This window comes from Crocuta crocuta, unplaced genomic scaffold (genome assembly GCF_008692635.1).
Source record: "Crocuta crocuta isolate KB4526 unplaced genomic scaffold, BGI_CrCroc_1.0 scaffold190, whole genome shotgun sequence".
Classification (NCBI taxonomy): domain Eukaryota; kingdom Metazoa; phylum Chordata; class Mammalia; order Carnivora; family Hyaenidae; genus Crocuta; species Crocuta crocuta.
The window spans coordinates 11,082,105-11,106,225 of NW_027527955.1; the positions used below are offsets into that span (position 1 = coordinate 11,082,105).

The following is a 24,121-nucleotide window of genomic DNA, read 5'->3' on the forward strand; positions in this document are numbered from 1 at the left end:
TTCCCTTGCGCACCATCAGTTCATATTTCTAGCAGATTCTTGGTCTTTTTCTTTTGTACTTCTAGAAGCTCTCTTTATATTAGAGATAACTGTCTCTTGGTAATTTAAATTAGAAATATTTTTTTAAATATTTTTTTCTTTGCCCATGATGTCTTTCTTTGTAAAGTTTTAAAAAATATGTAACTAGATTTTTTTTTTAGATTTTTTTTTTCATTTTTATTTATTTCTAAGAGAGAGAGAGAGAAAGACAGCGTGAGCAGGGGAGGGTCAGAGAGAGAGAGGGAGATACAGACTCTGAAACAGGCTCCAGGCTCTGAGCTGGCAGTCAGCACAGAGCCCGACGCGGGGCTCGAACCCACGAACTGCGAGATCATGACCTAAGCGAAAGTCAGATGCTTAACCGACTAAGCCACCCAGGCGCCCCATAACTAGATTTTTTAGTTACATATCTAGTTATGTAACTAGATGTGTTTTTATTGCTTCTGATTAAAAAATTTTTTTAAATGTTTTTATTTATTTCTGAGAGAGAGACACACACAGCGTGAGCAGGGGAGGGTCAGAGAGAGAGGGAGACACAGAATCGGAAGCAGGCTCCAGACTCTGAGCTAGCTGTCAGCACGACGCAGGGCTTGAACCCACAAACTGCGAGATCATGACCTGACCTGAAGTCAGACGCTTATTTGACTGAGCCACTCAGGCGCCCCTTGTGGCTTCTGATTTTTGAATCATAGGAAAGTTTTCCCTATTCCCACGTTATGGAGGAATTCACTAATTTTTTTCCTCCTAATTCTTGTATGGTTTTATTTTCCACATTTAAAATTTTGATTCATTAGGAAGTTATCGTGTGAGGAATGAATGTAATTTTTCAGTATGACACAAATATCTCAACCCAATTTATATAAAGTCCTTTCTCCCCCAAATGACAGAGCTTTTATTTCTGTATGCAGTTGGTTTATTTCTAGAACTTCAGTTTCATTCCACTGGTTTTTCTGCCCGTGTCCTAGTATTAATCTTAGTTTTAGAAACTTTTTATAGGTTTTAATAACTGGTAGAGCTAGCTGTCTTCTCTCTGCTTAGAGTTTTTCTATTTATTCTCATTTGTTCTTCCCACTGAACTTTTCTAATCAGTGTGTGTAGCTCCAGAAAGTAACTTAATCATTCCATTGCTTTTATTTTAAATTTACCAAGTTACGTAGGGAAAGCTAACACCTTTGTGATACTGAGTTTTACTATCCAGGAACAAGGTATGTATTTCTATCTGTTCAGGTCTATTTTTTGTCTCTTAGGAATGAAAACATAAGTTTCGACATTTCTGTCACCTGATATAACTTTATCATGATACTGTGGATCTTCTTTAGGTATTATACTTTTTCAATCTATGGCCTCATCCTTCTTAGGATGAAATTTCCCATTTATGGTTTCTATTATAATTTCCATAATAGGGAAGACCTCTTAGGAGAAACACACAACCAGATTCTAGATTAGATGATCAGAAACCTACTTATTTATGAGTACCTTTCCCTTGATTTCTTAGGGACCATTTCAGTGAGTTAGCAGTCTCACAGTAACACTTGGATTTCTGCTGTTGCTCTTGGATATCATTATTTCCTGGCCTAGACTGTCCTTCATAGGTTAGGATGTTTTACTACCATGGGAAAGATGTGAAAAGAGTGTATAAGTTGGGGATATCTACTCTCCATACTTAGGCATGCTATGGGAGGAAATGCATGAAACAATGATACTTCTAGAGGGGGCACAAAACCAAAAAGTTACCTCTATCAGAATCCCAAAAAGATAAAGTCATTAGAGAGAAATTGAGCCACATTTTACGCCAATAATAGTCTGTTTGAGAGAAGCTCTTGGATTTTGTATGTAATATATACAGAAAGTATACCTCTTTTCCTCCATACTTTGAGAGAGAGTCTCCTCTCCCTCCCCCTCCCTCTCCCCCCCAAACACACACACACACACACACACACACACACGGTTCCCTGATATTTGGCAAAATGACAGTAAAGATTAGCGTTAAGTTTTCTTATGTCTTCTACTTCTTGCTTGATACCTGACACACAAACTACTGAAATGAATTGGTGTGTTCAGAAAGGCGAATTTTTGTATATGTAAACTGACTTTTGACCATAAAGCTAATCTTCTTTCTTTGCTCATATTGAGTCCTTTCTTGAATGGTTTTACATTTGTCTATCCTATTTTCTCATCTATCCCTCTTTCCTTTACCTCTCATCAGTGGTTACTTTATAGGGAGAAGGAGGCAATGGAAGGAAATTAAGGTTGGAGAATGAGTTGTGTAAAGTCTGGGAAAGAAAGTACATTTACCATTCCTTCTTGGAGTTGATTCTTTGTGTGTGGCCATCTTGTATAGATGGAGTTGTTTATGCCTGGGGCCACAATGGATATAGCCAGCTTGGGAATGGGACGACCAACCAAGGCATTGCTCCCATCCAAGTCTGTACCAATCTTTTGATCAAGCAAGTGGTTGAAGTAGCTTGTGGCTCACATCATTCAATGGCTCTGGCAGCTGATGGAGAGGTAAGTGCCCCGCTCTTACTCTTTATTTTTAAATTGTGGTAAAATACACATAATAGAAAGTTTGCTGTCCTAGCCATTTTTAAGAATTGTGGAAGCCAGACCTTAGGATACGTGAGGACTGCTTCCTGCAACCGTTTTGTCATCTGCCTGGATTATTGCCATGTTCTCTTTAACCACTTAAGTGGTTAGGAGGGCAAATTATATATGTATATACATATTTATATTTTTAGATCCATTGTGATTTATTGAATGTCCGTTCAGTAACATTAAGTACATTCACATTGTTATTTAGCCCTCACCACCATCCATCTGCAGAATTCTTTATCTCGCAAAACTGAAGCTGTACCTACTGAATGAGAACTCTCCACCCACTCCCAGCCCCTGGCGACCACCATCTACCTCTGTCTCCATGAGTGACTACTCTAGGGTAGTCATATGAGTGGAGTCATACAGTGTTTATCTGATTATGAGTGCCTTATTTCACTGAGCATCATGTCCTCAGGATTCATCCATGTTGGAGCACGTGACAGAATTTCATTCTTAAAGCTGAATACTATCCCATTGTGTGTATATGCCATATTTTGTTTATCTGTTGGATAATTGGGTTGTTACCAGCTTTTGGCTATTGTGAAAGTGCTTTGCTTTAAAAAAAATAAAGTCATGACATATTTGTATTTGGTATAGTATAAACATAGCAGCCCTGTGCACAGCTAAAAACATATGGGGACACACTAATACAGTCTGTGTGACCAGGATCACTCTTTTTTTTTTTTTTTAATAGTTTATTGTCAAGTTGGTTTCCATATAACACCCAGTGTTCACCCCCACAAGTGCCCTCCTCCATGCCCATTTCCCCCCTCCTCCTCCCCCCCATCTGCCTTCAGTTCGTTCTCGGCATTCAGGAGTCTCTCATGGTTTGCCTCCCTCCCTCTCCCCCACTATTTCCCCCCTTCTTCTCCCCCACTGTCCTCCATTAAGTTCCTCCTAATCCTCCTATACATGCAAACATATGGTATCTGTCCTTCTCTGCCTGACTTATTTCGCTCAGCATAACACCCTCAAGATCCATCCACATTGCTACACATGGCCAGATTTCATTCTTTCTCATTGCCATGTAGTATTCCATCTTATAGATAAACCACATCTTCTTGAGGATCACTCTTAATAACAGCAGATTTCAGCCTCAAGGCAGTTGAGTCTCCTGCTCTGCGCTAAGACTACAAATCAGATGTGTAGAATGGTGTTCTGTACTTTTGTTTTTTTAATGATCCCATCAGTTCAGGTCTGTTTTGTTTTCAGTAAATGTAATGGTGTCATAGAAAATAACTTACTAACAGTCCAGTAGGTACTCTACCNNNCCCCCCCCCCCCCACGTTCCATGCTTGTCTTAAAGGTTCCTCAACTTACTGATTCTACCTTCTCATCTTTCATCTCATTTTGTTTCTCTTCATAACCAGGTCAGGCCTTGCTACCTACCTGGCTATTGCCATGGTCTCTTTATTCCATAGCTTTTATTTTATTTTATTATTTTATTTTTATTTTACAGAGAGAGAGAAGGAGTGGAGGGGGGAGAGACTCTTAAGCAGACTCCACGTTTAGCACAGAGCCCGATGTGGGGCTTGATCCCACAAACTGTGAGATCATGACCTGAGCCAAAATCAAGAGTCGGGTGCTCAACTGACTGAGCCACCCAGGTGCCCCATCTGTTTTATTCCATAGCGTTTTGATTGGTCTGCCTGTCAGGTGTTACCTGTCTGCCCCCTGTGATTTCTTTTTTTTTTTTAATTTTTTTTTTTTTTTTTAATTTTTTATTTTTTTCTAGGAGAGAGAGNGATGCGGGGCTCGAACCCACGAACCGCGAGATCATGACCTAAGCGAAAGTCGGACGCTTAACCGACTAAGCCACCCAGGCGCCCCTGCCCCCTGTGATTTCTAAAACAGAGATCATATTGTCGTCTTCTTGAGAATAGCTCAGTAGCTCAGTGGTGTTAACAGTGATTTTACTATGTAGGACAGGGTAGGGTGCAGAAACCAGAGAAGCGGAGGGAGGTGAACTTTTCATAGCTAGGATGTACTAGCGCTAGGCCTCGCACCCAGGTCTTAGGCCCCAAATCCACTGGTTGCTAGTCTGTTTTTGGTTAGTGCAACTGCAGTCCCCATTTTTATAATGAAAGGCAGCTGCATTACAAGGGAGCTTGGGATATTTGAGAAGTGCCAGAATGATTGGTTAAAATTAGAATTCCCTAATTTGTACAGCCTGGATTCCTGGTTTATTTTAACTATAAGCATATGCTACGTTGGATAATTGTGCTAAATATTTGCATCATTATTATAGATATTCCTGTGGATCCACTTTGAGGAAGTTTGCAGTTACTTCTTTTTTCCTATGAAATGAACCTATCGTGCCTATTCTTTTAAGGCACCAGCAGCGGGGTTTGTTATTGTTGCCTGGGGCAACATCAGACATATGAGCTGAGATAGGAAGTGCTGACAGAGCAAAGAATTGTGGAAGCCACACCTCAGGATGTGTGAGGACCACTTCCTGCAGGCAAATGAAAGGGATGGGGTCCTTAGAAATTCTCCAGGTCTTAGAAGAAGTAAATTGCCTGGGCTGCTAGCATTCCTGTCCTCTAATTCTCTCTGGTTACACTTTTGTTTGATAGGCTCAGTTGGTCATTAACTTGAGGTGATTTTTTGCGTTGTTTTTCATCTTTGTTACTAGATTTTAACAAGCTCAGAGCTCTATTTGTGTATCTTTAGAAATCTGGTTTTCATGCTATGGCAAACCACAGGCAGGATGCATTTGAGGAGGGGAGCTCCCTGGGGCTGACAGGCAGCAAATGAGAACTGAGAGAAAATAGAGCCAAGAGTAACCTGACAACCTGGTGTCCTCTCTGTAGGGACAAACATCCCTTTAGTTCTTGTGACCCTTACTGTGTTATGATATGTAACTGTGATTGATAATTATAATTGTGATGGCTGTGACTCATAAGGAAAGATTATGTAATGTTTAGTATTGGTGATTAGTGAGACAAGAAAACACATCTTAAGGTTTTTAAAGCTTTTTGTGGGAGGGGGAAGAAAAAAAGAATATCTGTCCCCAAAGAGTTAGGCAGATTTTTCATATCACTGCTGCTTATGTGGTATGTACCTTATTTCCTGTTGATGGCAGATTAAAAAATCACATATGGCTGCCATAATCCAGAGGCAGTATAGCACAGTGGTTCAGACACAGCTAGACCTTCTTGGGTTCAGATTCCACATTTACTACTTACTGGTTGTAGAACCTCAAGCAAGTCACTTAACCTCTCTGTTTCTTTTTCCATATATAAAATGGGAGTGAAATAGTATCTACCCCAGGGTCAACCTACAGGATTACTGTGGGAATTAATACATGGGAAGCATTTAGAGCCATGTAGCTCATAAATATTCATTAAGTGGGTTTATTTTTATCTTATGATTACTAATGTGCATCAGTGCTAGAATTTTCACCCTAATGCTAATAATTCTTTCTTTTCCCCTTATCTTGTATAGGTATTTGCTTGGGGGTATAACAACTGTGGCCAGGTGGGATCAGGATCTACAACAAATCAACCCACTCCTCGAAAAGTTACAAACTGTTTACATATTAAGAGAGTGGTTGGCATTGCCTGTGGTCAGACCTCATCCATGGCTGTTCTGGACAATGGAGAGGTGAGCTGTCTCCACACTCTTCCCTCTCCTCACCTCACCTCTCTCAGTGAAATATCATTTCCTTTATGAGGAGCATGAGATCGTGGAAGGAAGGTGCTTTGTTTCTAGAGATTCATTGATAGCTAACTGGTTACTGATTGAAGAGTATCTGGAGGGTATTTGCTCCTCAGTATGAGTTTTCAAACTCCAAGATTTATCTGCAAGTAAGGATTTTAATGTGTCTAAATTTTATTTTGGTTTTTGTGAGATCCAAACAGTCTAATGTTTGTAGGTATTGTAATAAAGAGTTTGATGCTAGTTCTTTCATCCAATGAAAAAAATCAAGTATGCGCTCTTTTTAAAGAGCGGTAGCTGGTGATCTTTTTAAAAGTTCATTTATTTTGAGAGCAAGAGAGAGTGCATCCCAGGAGGGGCAGAGAGGGAAAGAGAATCCCAGAGTTTTTTCTTATGAGGAGAACTTTTAAGATTATTCTCTTAGCAACTTTCAGATACGGAATACAGTATTACTCTAGTCATCATGCTGTATATTATATCCCATGACTTACTTATTTTATAACTGGAAGTCTGTACCTTTTGACCTCCCTTTATCCATTTTGCTTAACCCCCAGCCCACACCTCTCGAAATCACCAATCTGTTCTCTGTATATATGAGATTGGTGTGTGTGTGTGTGTGTGTGTGTGTGTGTGTGTGTGTGTGTTTAATTAAAGTATAGCCAATGCACAGTGGTACATTGGTTTCAGGTATGCAGCATGGTGATTTGACAAGTCTGTTCATGACATATTCACCAGAGTGTTAACTGACCTTTTTCATCAATCCTAATGTCATCTTTGATGACTTTAGAATTTCCTGGGCTAGTCATCAGACATTCTTCATCCTGGTATTCTTTTTACTTCTTTATTTTTAAAAACACATCTAATTTTAAAATTATTATTATATGGTTATTTTCATAAAGGAAAGCAAATGAAGCATGTAAAGTTTGACACATATCCTTCTGGACATTTCTCTACAAACAGTTATATATGGGTGAATATAATTATCTTTTATAAAAAATGGGATTATTATAGGTACTGCTTTTTTCTGCTGTTCTGCAACTTCCTGCTTAACAACACATGTTTACCTGAATCTATTATCAGACCATTTATAGCTGCTTTCCATTATAATGGCTGCTTACGTTTCCTTGTCTGGATGACCCACAGCCAAAACTCTATAGAAGGAAATTTCAGTTGTTTCTAAACTTTTGCTGGTATAAACATTGTAGCACTGACTTTCTGTGTTACTGTGTGTGTGTATATCTTTTGTACACTCATGTTAAGTAGTTTATAGAATAAATTCCCAGGAATAAGATTTCTGGGTCAGGGTGTACGCCATTAAATTTTTTGATAGCTATAGTCAAATTTTTCTGCAGATAGTTAAAAACCTGTTGTACTTATGACATGGAAAGCGCATTCCACATCTCTTGCTAGTACCCTAAGTTCTCTATCCCCCTTTCTCGTCTGTCACATTGCCCTGAAAAACCCCATCTTTGGCTTCACCACACACCTCAGGTTTCTCATTTAACCAGACCTTTAGTCTGTTCCTGGTCAGACTTTTTCCCTCCTGTGTCTCACACCTCCGTGTTCTAAACCTTCACCACCACTGGCAAACCTCTGTCCAGCTCTACTACTTTCAGCTGATGACTCCCCTCTCCAGATATCTAAGGGATCACCACATTGTCTTACGTCCTCTTTTTTTTTAATTTTTAAAAAATTTTTAATGTTCTCTTTTATTTTTGAGAGAGGGAGGCAAAGTGTATGCAGGGGAGGGGCAGAGAGAGGGAGACACAGAATCCAAAGCAGGCTGCAGGCTCTGAGCCATTAGCACAGAGCCCAACACGGGGCTCGAACCCATGAACCGTGAGATCATGACCTGAGCTGCAGTTGGATGCTTAACCGACTGAGCCACCCAGGCGGCCCTGTTTCATCGTCGTCTTAACCTCTTTCCTGCCCATTCCCTCTTTTGGTCCCACTGTCACGGCCTTAGTTTCAACCCTTGGCAGAACCCATTGCTGTGCTGATGAGAGACACATTTACTGACTGAATGGCTGTCCTGCCTGTAGTCTCATAGAGTCTATTCACCTTTTGTGCAGACAGCAGGATTTTTCTAAGATGTGACTATTAATCTGGTTTGAAATATTGCAGTGGGAGACCCGTGCATGCGTTCTACTTTTCCCTTGTGTGTGTTTTGGCAGTTTATCCTCTTAGCCTTTACTTTTCCTTCTAGTCTTTTGTCCTGCCACTGTGCTGAATGTGTCCCAGCATGCCGCCGCCTCATTTTCAGAACCTGCCTCCAGCATGTTCTGTGCCCTCTCCATGGAATACTTTACTCCCATTTATCGATCCTTCAGCTGTCCTCAAATCTCTGCTCTCTGAAGAGTCTTTCCTAAACTTTCTTCCTATAGCTAAGTCCTTTGTCTTCTCTGCTCCTGTAGTGCCTTGATTGTATCTCTAGAATAGCACTCTCCCCCTGGCTGCAAAAAATTTGCACGTGTCCATCTCTCCTGTTAATCTGTGACCAAAAACTTACTCCTAGTACCTAGTACCTTTTATCATGTCGTGACATACAAGAAGTGCTTAATAATTGTTAATGAGCATCAGCTTCCTCATTTATATAGCAAGAATAAATGACTTGCCTAAGGCTATCCAACCAGTAAGTTATGGAGTAGGAACTGATGCCAAATTCTGTCATCCCCGCCCCCAAAATATCTTCTGTTGGGAGATCCCCAGTAGGGGATCTTTGGATGGGTGTTTGGATGTGAAAAAATACTTGATTTGTTTACATGGACTGCATTTTTGTATCTTCCCTCTTACTAATTGTTTTAAAAGCCTGTTCTCTCCCTTTGTCTCTCTAAGGTATATGGCTGGGGTTACAATGGCAATGGTCAGCTAGGCTTGGGCAACAATGGTAATCAGCTGACCCCTGTGAGAGTGGCAGCTTTGCACAGCGTGTGTGTGAACCAGGTACGTGTGGTGGGCTCCACTGCTGCTCCCCTCTAGCCCCCCTGCTCCAACTTGGAGAAACACTGGAGATTTACTCTTCAGTAAAAATTTTCAGACAATGCTGTATGCCTTCATCCTTCTCATTTGAAATTCTGTCTTTCCTAAATTCCCACGATGAGAAGGAGCACCATGGTGGTGACATATCAGTATCAGTCTTGACAAGTACAAAAATCTATTGGAAAAATCTAGTAGTCTCAATTTTTGGCTTTAAAAAAAATGTTCTGTTTATTTTTGAGAGCGAGAGCATGAGCAGGGGAAGAACAAAGAGAGAGGGAGAGAGGGAGGGAGGGAGAGAGAGAGATACACACACACAGAGACACAGAGATAGAGACACAGAATCCGAAGCAGGCTCTGGGCTCTGAGCTGTCAGCACAGAGCCTGACGCAGGGCTTGAACCCATGAACTGTGAGATCATGACCTGAGCTGAAGTCAGATGCTTAACTGACTGAGTCATCTAGGCATCCCAATTTTTGGCTATTCTAATGCTTTTTTAATGTTCCAGAGAATGTCAGTCCATACCTGATGATGAACTGGCATTCTGTAGAAGCTAGCTGTAATCTTTAAGTAGATGTTTTCCCTACCCTTCCTGTTTCCCTGTTTATGGTAACCATTTAAATTTACTTGCAGATTGTCTGTGGCTATGCACACACTCTAGCACTAACAGATGAGGGCTTGCTCTATGCCTGGGGAGCTAACACATATGGGCAGCTGGGAACTGGCAATAAAAATAACCTGCTAAGCCCAGCACACATCATGGTGGAGAAAGAAAGGTAACTTGGCTGTACCATGTCTCGGGATTATGTGTGTGTTTTTGGGCTTGGGACTCTGTGTGCAGGAGCTATGGTGTTTGGCTTTGTAACTCTTCTGTTTATTAACATGGTCATTTTGAACAAAAGAGTTTGAGTGGCAGTCAGAACGGACATGAAGTTGATAGGATTCTTATGCGGCTTTCTAAAATAACCTGTGATTGATAGGCATTAATGCATCTTTATAGAATTCTTACAGGTTTCTTGTGGCTCATTTAGTAGGTAAATAAAATAGGGTCTCTCACCATGTAGAAATTCAGAGTGTAGTATAGACTTTTCCTATCAGCCAACTGAACAACTTTTAAATCTTCTTTTCAAAGGAGATTTTCTGTTTAAATATTCATTTGATTTAATGTGTGTCACTGGAATAGATGCTTTATTTTTGTTCAGCCAAATCTTGAGGTCTTACCCATTAATTTTTAGAGTGTTGACTTCTGATTATAGGACTGTGCTTAAGAGGCATACTGAGAAATGTGCTTGGCCTGATGTCCATTTGGATTAGGATGTGCAGAGTCCATTACACCCAGGGTCATCGCTTATTTAGGGGATGTGAGGAAAGGTCGTATCAAGGAAATGCTGTATTGAAGAGAGTATTTTGTTATTGTTGTTACTGTCTAAGCCCCCAGAACTGTCAAGACAATTTGTCTCTGTTCACTTCCCTCATTTACTTTGGTTACTAGTCCCTTTTTTCCAGGTTTTTTTCAATAGTATGTATTATCCTAATTCCGCATGAGGTCAGGATGAGAAGTGAGGTGACAGGCAAGGGAAAAACACAATACTCTTGCTGTGATCTTTCGGTTCGGTCCATGTGACTTGAAGCTAATGCCTCTCAGTCTTGGGCTGGTTTTTGCGGTGTTGTAAGCATGACCTTTTTATCGGCCTTGTATCGTGGGTTGTAGGCTTCTGTAATAAATAAATTACATACGTTTTTCTTAAAATGTTTCAGGGTAGTAGAGATTGCGGCCTGCCACTCGGCCCACACGTCGGCTGCCAAGACCCAGGGCGGGCACGTGTACATGTGGGGCNATTTATTTGAAAGAGCGCATGTGCAGGGGCGGGGCAGAGAGAATCCTCAGATCTCAGATCTCAGAATCTCAGATTCTGATGCGGGGCTCGAACTCAAGTCGCGAGATCATGACCTGTGCTGAAATCGAGTCAGATGCTTAACCAGCTGAGCCTCCCATATGCCCCTTTGATTTTAATTGAGGTGAAATTTCTGTTCATAAAACTCACCATTTTTAAAAAAGTTTTTTTTATGTTTTTTTATTTATTTTTGAGAGTCAGATAGAGACAGTTCTAGCAGGGGAGGGTCAGAGAGAGAGGGAAACACAGAATCTGAAGACAGGCTCCAAGCTCTAAGCTATCAGCACAGAGCCCGACGCGGGGCTCGAACCCATGAACCGTGAGATCATGACCTGAGCCGAAGTCAGATGCTTAACCAACTGAACCACCCGGGTGCCCCAAAACTCACCATTCTAGAGTGTACAGTTCAGAGGCATTTAGTACAATTGCAGTGTAGTGCAAGCACCATTCATATCAAGTTCTGAAACGTTTTCACCACTCAAAGAAAACCCTGTACCTGTTTTGCACTCAATCCCCATTCTCCTTTCCCCAGCCCTGGCAGTCACAAAGTTTGCTTTTAGTTTCTGTGGTTTTACCTATTCTGGATGTTTCATATAAATGGAATCAGTGTGTGACCTTTTGTGTCTAGCTTCTTTTACTTAATGTTTTTGAGGCTTAACCATGTTGTAGTGTATATATTAGTACTCCATTCCTTTTTATGGCTGGATAATATTCTGTTGTATGTGTAGACCACATTTTGCTTATCCATGCATCTGTTGATGGAGGTTTGGATGGTTCCACCTTTTAGTTGTTAAGAATAGTGCTATTATAAACATTTGTATACAAATATTTGTTTGGGTAACCTGTTTTCAAGTGATTTTGTTACACTAAATTTATTACATAATTCTGGTCACGTGGAACCAGGAATGAACTTAAAAAAATTAAAAACATGTAATTTTTAGGGTTAACTCTAATGTTAACTATACTTTCTCACTTTTTCTTTCAATCAATCTCAAATACTTTTATTTCAGAAGGGCACAAAACTTGAGGAATTACAAAGGGTAGTGGAATTTAGGGTGATCTTTCGTTATGTAATCTGTCCCTTTTCTGACTATTATCTTCTTTGGGAGTCCATTGATGGAAAAATGGTAAGGTGTCAGAAAGCTGAGTAGCCATTAACATGATGGGTTTAATCTCTTTTATTTCCTGTTCATTTCTGTGTTTTTTGCTGATGTATTTCTTCTGAGTTGTTCTTTGTATGTGGAGGAAGTAAATGGATCACAATGGCCCTGTGCCTGAAAAGTAATGTAGCTCTTGTCAACTGTGGGGTTTAGGTTGCTTAGCAGTTGATATTAAAGGCCAGTCTTGTAGTACATGTCATGGCTCGGGTATATCAGCCGGCTGGTCAGGGCTGTCCCATCATCACGTGACCAATCTGTACACGGGGCCAAGAGTATCTTTAGGAAGAGTTAAGCTGTTGCTCACTTTAACATGAAATAAATCAAACATTTCCAGATTCTTCAACTATAATACAGTATTTTTTTGCAGTGAATGTTGTGATTAGAAAGAATTTAGTTCACAGAATGGGACTGTTTAGCCATAATCACACATATGTGTAGCATGCACAGCCAAACACTATGTACGTCTTCAGATTCTCCTGTGCTGCTTACCCTGGACCTGTTAATAAAAGGCTTCTCTGGGTACTTGCCTTTCAAAATTCTAATCCTGAAAAGACATCCTTTTCAGAAGAAAAGTTTTAACATTTTTTAATGTTAAGCTTGGAAAAAAAGATCATTCAGAATGTATCTCCTAGAGAACTTCCTACACACCCACTGAAAATCAGAAGAGTTTTCTCTCTGTTTATGATATCAGCTGAGTGTTAGGAAGAAAGAAGGTGAAATCAAACCTCTGAAGAATACTTTTTCTCTAAAGAGAGGTCTCTTGTCAGAAACCAAGATGGGGAAGAGGGTTATTTCAAGCCATAGGACTGTGGAGGCACCGATCCAAGCTGTTTTGCAGATCGGGTGGGGTAGCAGTGTAGATCCCTGGACTTCTTGCCCATCTGAGTCATTTCCTTTCTTCTGTTTGCCAGAGATCCAGATTACAGGGTGAGGTGAAAGCCTGACATTGGAGAGATTGTCCACTTTATGCCAAAGCCAAGAGAGCTCTGTATTGTGGGGGCTTGGGGGAGGGCTTGGGCGAATGCTATTTCCTTGGGAGAGTCTCATATAATAAACCTCAGAGATGAGCTTATTTGTGAAATTCCAGCCTAGGTTTTAACAAGTGTCCCTCTAAGAACAGCAGGCTGCTGAGTGACACAGCTCAGTTCTTTGATGGAGTCCCAATCTCAGCTTATAGGCAATAGGAACCTGCCTCCTGTGTTCGCAGCACCTGTGTTCATTGCCAATGATCTCTGGAATTTTTAAAATTTTTCTGTTAGTCGCCTTCTACTGGTTTTCTTTTGTCCATACATAGCACAGCAAAGTGTTACATAAATTGTACAAGTGCCTTTACTTTTTTCATAAGGACATAGCTCTACTTACATAGAACAGTTCTTATCAGGCAATGTGATCATGTTTTTGTAAAACTGTTCCTTTTGAGTATACATTGTTACTAAGTAAATTTGCTGTTTTCAGATAACATGTAAGAATTATTCGTACAAAAAAAAGAATTATTTGTACATTCATTAATATTTAGGATTAATAGGGATGTTTAGATTCCACATACTTAGGAAAAAGGGTTTTCCTTCATGAGAACATGACTGATTAGCATTGCCACTTTAGTGGTAAGTTTGTTTCTTGCCACTCCTTGAGTTGAATTTACCAACCCCTTGAAACTACCCCAAAGCAGAGCAAAGGTGTTCTTGGTGTTTCAGTCCAGAAAAATTGATAAATTCTTAGCCTCGGAAGAGGACCACTCAAGTTTTGTTTTGTTTTGTTTTTTAATTAATTAAGTTTTACATTTACATCTATGTTAGTTAGCATATAGTGCAACAACAATTTCAGGAGTGGATTCCAATGATTCATTCCCTTATGTATAACACCCAGTGCTCATCCCAACAGGTGTCTTTAATGCCCCTTACCCATTTAGCCCACCTCCCTCCCACAACCCCTCCAGCAACCCTCTGTTTGTTCTCCATATTTAAGAGTCTCTTATGTTTTGTCCCCCTCCCTGTTTTTATATTATTTTTGCTTCCCTTCCTTTATGTTTATCTGTTTTGTATCTTAAGTTCCTCATATGAGTGAAGTCATATGATATTTGTCTTTCTCTGACTAATTTCGCTCAGCATAATACCCTCTAGTTCCATTCACATAGTTGCAAATGACAAGATTTCATTCTTTTTATTGCCGAATAATACTCCATTGTGTGTGTATTTGTGTGTGTGTGTCTGTGTGTGTGTGTCTGTGTGTATGTATGTATACCACATCTTTATTCTCCATTGATGGACATTTGGGCTCTTTCCATACTTTGGTGCTGCTATAAACATTGGGAGAACCAATCAAGTTTTAAGTGAGCAATGGACCTTTTTTAAATATACATTAAATGTTTTTAATGTTTTATTTTTGAGAGAGAGAGAGGGACAGAGAGTGTGAGTGAGGGAGGAGCAGAGAGAGAGGGAGACACAGAATCTGAAGCAGGTCTCTGGCTCCAAGCTGAGCCTGATATGGGTGACCTGAGCCAAAGTTGGACATTCAACTGACTGAGCCACCCAGGCATCCCTAAAAAATATACATTTTTAAATGTCTAACGTTATCTGTAAGACTGGTAATTGGCCTTTCCAACCACATACATATATTTTGGTAGTTTATAGACTGAAGATACTCCTTTTAATATGGTGAAATTGATTTGTCAAATAAGGCACAAACTTGAAAAAACTTTTGATTGAGTTATTCACCATGCTAATGGTTATCTTTTTGAAGTCTTTTCATATCTCTGGTACATTTTCTTGGATTTCTGTACTAATAATGTATTTGTTGCTTTCAGAGCATGAAGACTTTTTGACAGTTGCTGAATCACTGAAGAAAGAGTTTGATAGTCCAGAAACTGCTGATCTGAAGTTTCGAATTGATGGGAAATATATCCATGTCCATAAAGCTGTTTTGAAAATCAGGTATTTTTGCATGAGCTTACAGACATCAATAACTTTACTTTCTTTTTGCAGTCCCCTTTTGGTGACCGCTAAGAAATAGCATTGGCAATAGAGAGAAGTGGCACTATTTAATATTTTTGTGAATAGGACCCATGCATTATCTGTGTGTGTGAGTGTGCACTCATGTGCCTTTTTGAAAAAGCATAATGTGGTTGTAGAAGTATTTTTTTTTACATTTATTTTTGAGAGAGAGAGAGACAGTGTGAGAGGGAGAGGGGCAGAGAGAGAGAGGGAGACACACAATCTGAAGCAGGCTCCAGGCTCTGACTAGCTGTCAGCACAGAGCCTAATGTGGGGTTGAACTCATGAACTCTGAGATCATGATCTGAGCTAAAGTTGGACACTTAGCTGATGGAGCTACCCAGGCTCCCCGTCTGTATTGTTTTTTAAATGCGGATCTTGTGAATACTTATTTCCATCGACAAATTTATTTATATGGTTAAAAAAATACAAGAGATTTGTTAGTGAAAAGTGTGTATGTTCTCTTAAAGATTGATTTTCCCTCCCAGTCAGGAAACTCTCAAGGTCAGGAGTGATGGGCCTCTGGCCCTGAGGGACATCTAATTCCCAATTAAAGAAATGTTCTTTAGATATGGTAAATGGTGGGAGTTCTGTGTATAAATGTGAGAGAACTTTGTATTTACGAGTAACAGCTTGGACTCTTGCTCCCTGAGGCTGCCATCACTGAGAAGGAGGCACGTGAAGTGAGACCATAGAGACTTAAACTGGCCACATAGAAGTCCTTTCTGAAATGTAGTTAAAAACCTCTTTACAAAATAACATGTTTTAAGGGAACCTAAAAGCCGTATGTCATTCATTACTAAGAGAGTAAATATCTGAACCAAAGTAATGATATGATGGACTGGAACTGTTCCCTTCTGTGAACCTGTGGTCAGCTAGTCTGTTCCTTTCATGCAGTTTCCTGATCCATTTGTCATTCCTTGTCTAGACAACTATTTCTTTTAACCTCTCAGATGAGGTAATTTCTTATGTAGATGGAGCCATTCTTTTAGTTGTAAATGGATTTTGAAAATATTCTGTTTCTTTTTACCATATCTCATTTTAAAAGGATTTGAAAAGATAATGATTTTTTAAAACTGAAATATATAGTTTAAGAAAACCCAGTTTTAGAAATCAGTTTTGCATGCAGGTGGCTTTTTACATGCAAATAAAACATAAAAAGACCCACACAGATATTTAAAAATCTGTGACTTTTCTAGTGAATGTGTTTTCTAAGTAACTTGGTAACAGGTTTGGGTGGATTGGAAAGGGAGCAGGTCGGGGCGCCTGTGTGACTCAGTCGGTTAAGTGTCCGACTTCGGCTCAGGTCACGATCTTGCAGTTCATGGGTTCGAGCCTCACATTGGGTTCTGTGCTGGCAGCTCAGAGCCTGTAGCCTGTTTCAGATTCTGTGTCTCCCTCTCTCTCTGCCCCTCCCCTGCTCATGCTCTGACTCTCTCTGTCTCAAAAAAAAAACTATAAAAAAAGAAAGGGAGTGGGTCAAAGCAGAGGAACAAAATAGGACTGATGGCTATTTTGAAGATGAGTCAGAAAAGGAGGAAAATTGTCATGTGAGGTAATGTGATAATCATCAGCCCAAATGTGATCCAGTTAATATTTAAAGCCATTTTAAGAATATGCTGATTACGGGTGGCTCAGTAGGTTAAGCGTCCGACTTTGGCTCAGGTCATGATCTCGTGGTTCGTGGGTTCAAGCCCTGCGTCCGGCTCTGTGCTGACAGCCAGCTCAGAGCCTGGAGCCTGTTTCCGATTCTGTGTGTGTGTGTGTGTCTCTCTCTCTCTTTGACCCTCCCTGCTCATGTTGTCTCTCTCTCTCTCAGAAATAAAAAATATTGAATAATTTTTAAAAAAGAATATGCTGATTACTTGAAAATTAAAAACCAAATAAGTTATTTGAATGATGTTAAGATATCGTCAAAGGTTTGAACTCTCAGTTCTGAATTTCCTTTAATTTCATTGTTTAAAATGCATTTCTGTATAATGCTTTTTAAGAGAAACAAGTGAGCAAAATCCTTGATCTGGATGAAGACTGTCAGATGGGAACAGTGGTGCACCCGAAGGGCTAGTTACTTCTAGGCCTGGCTCAGAACCCTTAGTATTTAATGGGAGAGACCCATCAGAAAATGCAAGTGAATATATTCAGAAGGTGAATGTAAAAGCCTGTGCTAGCTACAGATTCACAAGCGTGGTGAGTGTGGGCCCAAATATAGTTAATTATTAGGAGACCTAGGGGCGCCGGGGTGGCTCAGTTGGTTGAGCTTTTGACTTCGGCTCAGGTCATGAACTCGTGTTCTTGAGTTCAAGTCCCGCCTTGGTCTCTATGCTGACAGCCCAGAGCCTGGGGCCTGCTTTGGATTCTATGTCTCCCTCTTTCTCTGCCACTCTTCTGCTTGTACTGTGTCTCTCTCTTTCTCAAAAATAAAGATTACAAAAATTTTTTTAAAAAATATTGGTCCTTGATAGAATCTTCCTCATATACTAACTGTAAAGTTTAAATAGTCTGAATAATAAAGGATAATTTGAAAAAAATTAGGGAGACCTATAATACTTGTTTGATTTCATCAATTTCAGTAGGTAACTTTGCTTGTTCTGTTTAGGTGTGAGCACTTTCGATCCATGTTCCAGTCTTACTGGAATGAGGATATGAAGGAGGTGATAGAAATAGACCAGTTTTCTTACCCAGTGTACCGTGCCTTTCTCCAGTACCTCTACACAGATACAGTGGACCTGCCGCCTGAAGATGCTATAGGTACCTCAGCCACGGGGACGGGCAGGCCTCACGAGCAAAAATCTCTTTCCTTGCTCTCACAGTACTGAAGTGGAAAAAGTTTCAGCTGAATTGGCTTTTACATGGTTTTTAGAAAATATTTGAAGTAAATATCTTTAAAAATAGTATTGTAGAAGTTATTATGGTTCATAATTATAGACAGTTTATGACTATGGACTTACTTTAATTTTTAATAGTTTTAAATTTTTTAATATTTTAATTTTTAATATGGTTCTAATGCATTTAGCGTATCCCCTTGGAAACAAAAGAAAGGGGACAGTTCGATTTATTCCCCTTCCTTTGTACTGTGGAGGAAGTTGTATAAAGTGAGTATAGGAGAGGTCTGTTTTGGGGTGGAGGGGGTAAGGAGTGAAAAAAAGGATTTATTTAATAACAGAGTATCATTCACTAAGAAACTTTTGATTTATCTACATAACTCTTCACCAAAATGAAATATATGTGTTTATAAATTAGGGGAAATTATCATAAACTTGATGAAACCTTTTTTTTTTTCTTTTAGGTCTTTTGGACTTGGCCACATCTTACTGTGAAAACCGGCTGAAAAAGCTCTGTCAGCACATTATCAAGCGTGGAATTACGGTGGAGAATGCCTTTTCATTATTCTCTGCTGCAGTCAGATACGATGCAGAGGTAACATAAACAACAGACAGAAGCCAACCCCTCCAGCTCCCTGTGCTCTGCCCTCCACCGTTTTCTTGCATGAGACAAGGAACATGACTAATTTCACTTCTATTTAGGGGATCAACGAACTGACTGATCCCTAAAAAATGAAACCTGGCCTTGTTTATTCTCTGTTCATAGTTTCAAAAATGGTTGTTGTTCTACTTTCGTTTTTAACCAAGATAAGAAACTAACTGAGGTCCTGGCAGCTGTACTGCAGGTTGGAATACAAAGTGTCAGTACCCAGTCAGACTGGCAGCATAATTTGAGTTTCAAGTGTTTCTCAAGATCAGCATATACTGTGTATTTTTTTCACAACCCACTGTGCTTTCTCCCCAGCTTTACCCTGTGATAAGCCAGGATCCTGTATCATTCGTAGCTGTATACACTCTGAAAGTCTATCGTTGTCTGATTATAACTCCTGATTACTCACGTTTGAGTAATCCACTTGCTCTGGACTCCTTTTTATTTGTGTGTTTGTTGTGAATGGTTGATTTTGCACCAGATTGAATTCTTAATCTGGGATTCATGGATCTCTAGAGAATCTATGAATGAATGGCCTTTTGAGAGTCTGAAATTTTGCGTTTGGTGTATTTTCTTGAAGTTACAAATCAGAGCGTCCTTGGACTGTAGGCTCCTCATGAGCAGGAACTGTTCCTTATTGTTCTCTGTGCGCTGTAGTGCCTGGCACAGAGTAGGCACTGGATGGAAAGTGTTTGTTGAACTGAATGAATATGGTAGCACCTGAAGTATATATTAAGGATAATTAGTGAACTAAAGGCCGGTATGGTTGGTTTTATAAATTTATAGAGAATAAAAGGTAGAGAGCAATAGCCTTAGAGTTCAAGATGTCCAGCTAAGGACATACACCTTTCATGACACAATTAGCCCATTCTTAGAGGTAGTTATTTTGTCATCATTTGACAAGGCAGAGTACTGGTATCAGGATTTACCACACACCTGCAGGGATTTGCAGCTGTGGCCTTGGCCATGTGGTGGATGGCAGACTACTCCTTTATCACACTTAGGGATCCAAATGGACCATTATGTCTTATACTTTCAAAGTGCATCCTATTTTTATTTGAGATTATATGGTCATAGATATTTGCTCAGGTCAAATATAGCTGACTTTCTCTGTGGCCTGACAGTAGATTTAGTGATGATCAAAGTAAATTATTTCTAATAGGAAATGGAGGTCTAGATTTTTTTTTCTTGCCTTTCCCATGACACCATGAACTTATTTATTAGAAGCGCCCTTTTCTTTAGGTTGCATTTCTACCCCGTGATGTGATTTTTAAACCGGTTGATGCCTTTTCTATCCATTTGGTAATTCACTTTCAGCATCTTCTCTGTATCTCTCCCTTCTCCTCCTCACTGCTAATGAGTTCGATGTTCTAGGGATTGGGATATTGCTGATGAAAACCAGTTGGAACCACCTGAGCAGAGGCAAACATCTCATCTCTAGTTGCTGGAAATTTCTCATTTTAAGTTAAACCCTATCTTATAAAGTTTACAGGAAAAAACCTTATGCTGTTTTTATAATTTTTAAAAATATTTTATTTATTTCTGAGAGAGAGAGACAGCATGAACAGGGAGGGTCAGAGAGAGAGGGAGACACAGAATCTGAAACAGGCCCCAGGCTCTGAGCTGTCAGCACAGAGCCCGACATGGGGCTTAACCCACGAACTGAGATCATGACCTGAGCAGAAGTCAGACGCTTAACCGACTGAGCCCCCAGACGTCCCCCTTATGCCTTTTCTACCTGTACCAGCTGATCACTTATTAAAATTAGTTTTCATTTTCCTCATACTGAGTGTAGACATTAAATACCATCTCTTCCTCGAGACTGCAAACACATGTGGTTCCTGGAGTCTGTCGCAGTATGGGCATGTAGTTGGCACTCAAAAATATATGTTGAGTTTAATGAATGAGTGAATATATTTGAAATACCTCACCATGCTTTTTAAAAAAAGAAGAGAACAGAATAAAACTCTTAACACCCCTGGATATCAATGTAGAAAAATTAGAACATAGAAGACAAAAAGAATCACTTCTTTTTTTTCTAGGCCGTATTTTCTTTGGATTCTTCTAGGCGTTCTGTAATTGACTAATGTACTTTTACCTTGTATTTCCCTTAATGCAATAGAATGTAATAAGTAAATAAAGGAAGTGTTTAGAATGTAAAAATAAAACCTCCTTACTGTATCTATTAGTTGATGGGAAGCTACCACTAAGATTGGAAATTTACCGCCAAAATACTGACTTTCAGAAGCTCTACTTAGGGAGACTAGATGCCGTTTCCTTCATTCTGTAGTTGAAGTACAGGGAAGATGGAGACTAGCTCCTTCTCACATTTTTCCTCTTTCCTGTAAGTTCTTGCAGTCCCTCCATACCCCGTTTTGATAAGGTAATTTTGTAGCAAATATACACACATAAAGCAACACAAATGTATTGGCTCAGTAGTTAGGAGGATTTTTCTGGTTGTTTTGGAGGCCTTGCATTCTGAATGCATTGTCAGTCTTTCCAAGTTTTAACTGAACACCAACTTGGCAGAGGAGCACTTCAGAATTCCTCCAGGACAAACCCAAATACTCGTTGCCATCCAAGGGAGAAAATGTGAGCAAAACATTTTATCAAGATAGTTCTGTATCTCATTACACAGATTTTGAAATGTTTCTGTTTATACTGTTTCTTGTCAGGAAATGTTTGTTTTCTATGTATATTTGGGGTTTTTTTTTTTTTTTTTTTTTTTTTTTGGTTAGAAAGAGAACGTGAGCTGGAGAGAGGGGCAAAGGGAGAGAATCCTAAGCAGGCTCCACGCTCACCACGGAGCCTGACGTGGGGCTTGATCCCACAACTCTGAGATCATGACCTGAGTGGAAATCAAGAGTCTTATGTTCAACCCACTGAGCCACCCAGGCACCCACCCCCTAGTATATTTGAATATCAGGAGAAATAGTTGGGAGAGAAGTGTTTAACCAGAATGGAGAGTTTTCCAGAAAATCCTTCTTGCTTAGCAACTTACATCCTAAGATTGTGCTATTGGTGGCAAGCAATAAATATAAGGCCAGGAATACAATTCCAGATTTAGTTTGGGATATGGGTATTGAAAATTTTGTGCTAAAACCAAATGGTCAGCATTTTTTCCTTCTTTCCAGAATTACTAGTTTTCCATGATCAGTAGACTATAAAATATTTTTTGGTAAGTGAGTGTGCCTTTTCTTTATTTTGTTCTATAAAGTAAGACTTTTAGATACATTCTAAAAACCAAGGACCACTTTGATCTGGAATATTTTGTACCTGATATACTAGAAAATAAATTCTAAACTTAAAAGTTTGGGGTCTTGTTTTGTTACTACTTTTACAAGGATGGACAAAGTTGTGCTTCACAATCTCTTGCCATCCATTTAGGCTGCAGTAGCATTTTTAAAAATGTGGATATGAAGGCCATCAATTGTGTTTTATTTTTGTTAGTAAAGATGATCTGTGGAAAAGAAGAACAATATATTTTCAGAGTATATAAATTATTGGAATAATTTAATTTAAACATTGAAAAAGTTGGAATGTGTAAATTAGAGTAGCAGTTTATTTTCATTTTCCTTGCTCATTACAACAGATCTGACATTTTATCTGATTTGCCTCAGAACTACTTTACAATAATATCACCACAAAATGTCATATATCTGGACTTTAGTTTCTGATGTGCCAAAAATATTGTATTAGAGCCCCTGATTTTACATCCTCTCCCACTTCTGTATTCCATGGGCTTAAGACGGATGCTTTCATTCTATTATGAACGTTTTTCATCTACTGGTCAAGTAATCCTTACTCTTCTTAGAAATGTTTTTTTATAAAGCTCAGCAGTTCTGTTATAGTTAACTTATTAGTTGGTAAGTGTTGCATTTCTTTTCTGGGTAATTGAAGATGTGATCATTTGCAGAATGAACAGATCATGTAGATTCTCAAAATATTTAAGAATTATCAGAAAAATGTTGATCTCGTTCACACATCAGAGGCAGGCTGGTTCAGGGCATTGGCTGCTAAGTGAATTGCGTGGCTGTGCCCCTCCGGTTCAGGCACTTGAACTTGCATATCTAGTTTCTTTCTCTTCAAGGGCCCTCAGTGCTTCCTTTTCCATAGATCTGCCTTAAGCAAGAGTCAGTTATTAAATAACAATTATTTAAACAACCCAGATTTAGATTATTTTCAGGATTCTGTAGTTAGACTTATAATGTTTGAAACTGCTAAACATTTTTTGAATACTGAGCCATCTTACCAATTCAGACTCATTGGAGGGGAAGGGAAGACAGTTTGGTAGAGCTGTTTTCATAAATGTATGAAGTGATTTAAACTAGAGGTGCCATCTGTGTACCTGTGCTATATAAAAAGTTCTTAAAGTGTATATGCAAGATAATCTCTGGATAAACTCATTGTTTCACCTCTGAAGATCTTGAATTCCAGATTTGTAGGCATGGAAGTAATAAGGTTTTACAGTGTCAGAATTTAGTGCAGTCTTCTTTGAATTTGAAATTGTAGAATTAAAAGTTAATGTTTAAAGATGCTCATCTGATACATTATATGGTTTGAAGAACTTTCTGTGCTTATGACTGGTTATTTCTTCCTAAAATGTGTGTAGATAAACTAGTTTTCTGTATTTGATAAGTAAGATTAAAATGACTTTTTTCTCCCTCTGGAATATAATTTAGTCCCTATAGCTGTTTATCGGTCTTTGGGTTATTATACCAGGAGTAGGGCTTTTTCTGCAATAATTGAGAGGGAATGTTTAATGTAGTTTAACATTTTAGTTTCTTACAAGACACAGAACATTCAGTGGTACTTTAGCCCACTGGGAATCTCTTATTTAAAAACGTGGGTCTAGAGATTGTGCTAATATTTTAAATGCGTTGTGAATTCTCTGGAAAACAAAACTCTGGCAGCAGCTGGCTGATACACATTAGATGTGGTTTATCTCTTACTGGTTATATGACTGGAAGGGGACATCATTCAGCCAGGGACAGAGGGACCTTAGAATAGGGAGGTATTTGTTTGAAGGGGTCTGCAATGAGAGAGTAGAAAGGGGATGTGTCTCTGTATTTGTGTGGGCCCTTCACCACTCTGCATGACCTTCTCATTTCGCAGTGGCTGGAAACATGAAGCCAAGACGCTGCAGTTTAAATGTTGAGTTCCTGGTTTGATAGAACCCTGAGTATTGACCTTCAGTGTAGCTGACAAAGTTATAAAAATCAAGGCATTTGTGATAAGAGCTTTTAGTGTGATTTGCTGTTATATATTTAGTCTTTGTATACATTCCAGTACCTAATTGATTTAATAAATACGTGTTCCAGCGTTTCAGGGAACA

At 39.3% G+C, this 24,121-nt stretch overlaps 1 protein-coding gene across 1 annotated transcript in view; it reads left to right on the forward strand.

Moving 5' to 3' along the window:
* RCBTB1 (RCC1 and BTB domain containing protein 1) overlaps positions 1-24,121 on the forward strand; it is a 51,643-nt gene that overhangs the window by 24,102 nt on the left and 3,420 nt on the right. Inside the window, exons 5-12 of the mRNA XM_077752648.1 lie at positions 2,381-2,547; positions 6,082-6,240; positions 9,130-9,237; positions 9,904-10,046; positions 11,029-11,105; positions 15,129-15,255; positions 17,912-18,063; positions 18,602-18,732. Of these exons, the coding sequence (XP_077608774.1) occupies positions 2,381-2,547; positions 6,082-6,240; positions 9,130-9,237; positions 9,904-10,046; positions 11,029-11,105; positions 15,129-15,255; positions 17,912-18,063; positions 18,602-18,732 (1,064 nt within the window). The remainder of the gene's footprint in view (positions 1-2,380; positions 2,548-6,081; positions 6,241-9,129; positions 9,238-9,903; positions 10,047-11,028; positions 11,106-15,128; positions 15,256-17,911; positions 18,064-18,601; positions 18,733-24,121) is intronic.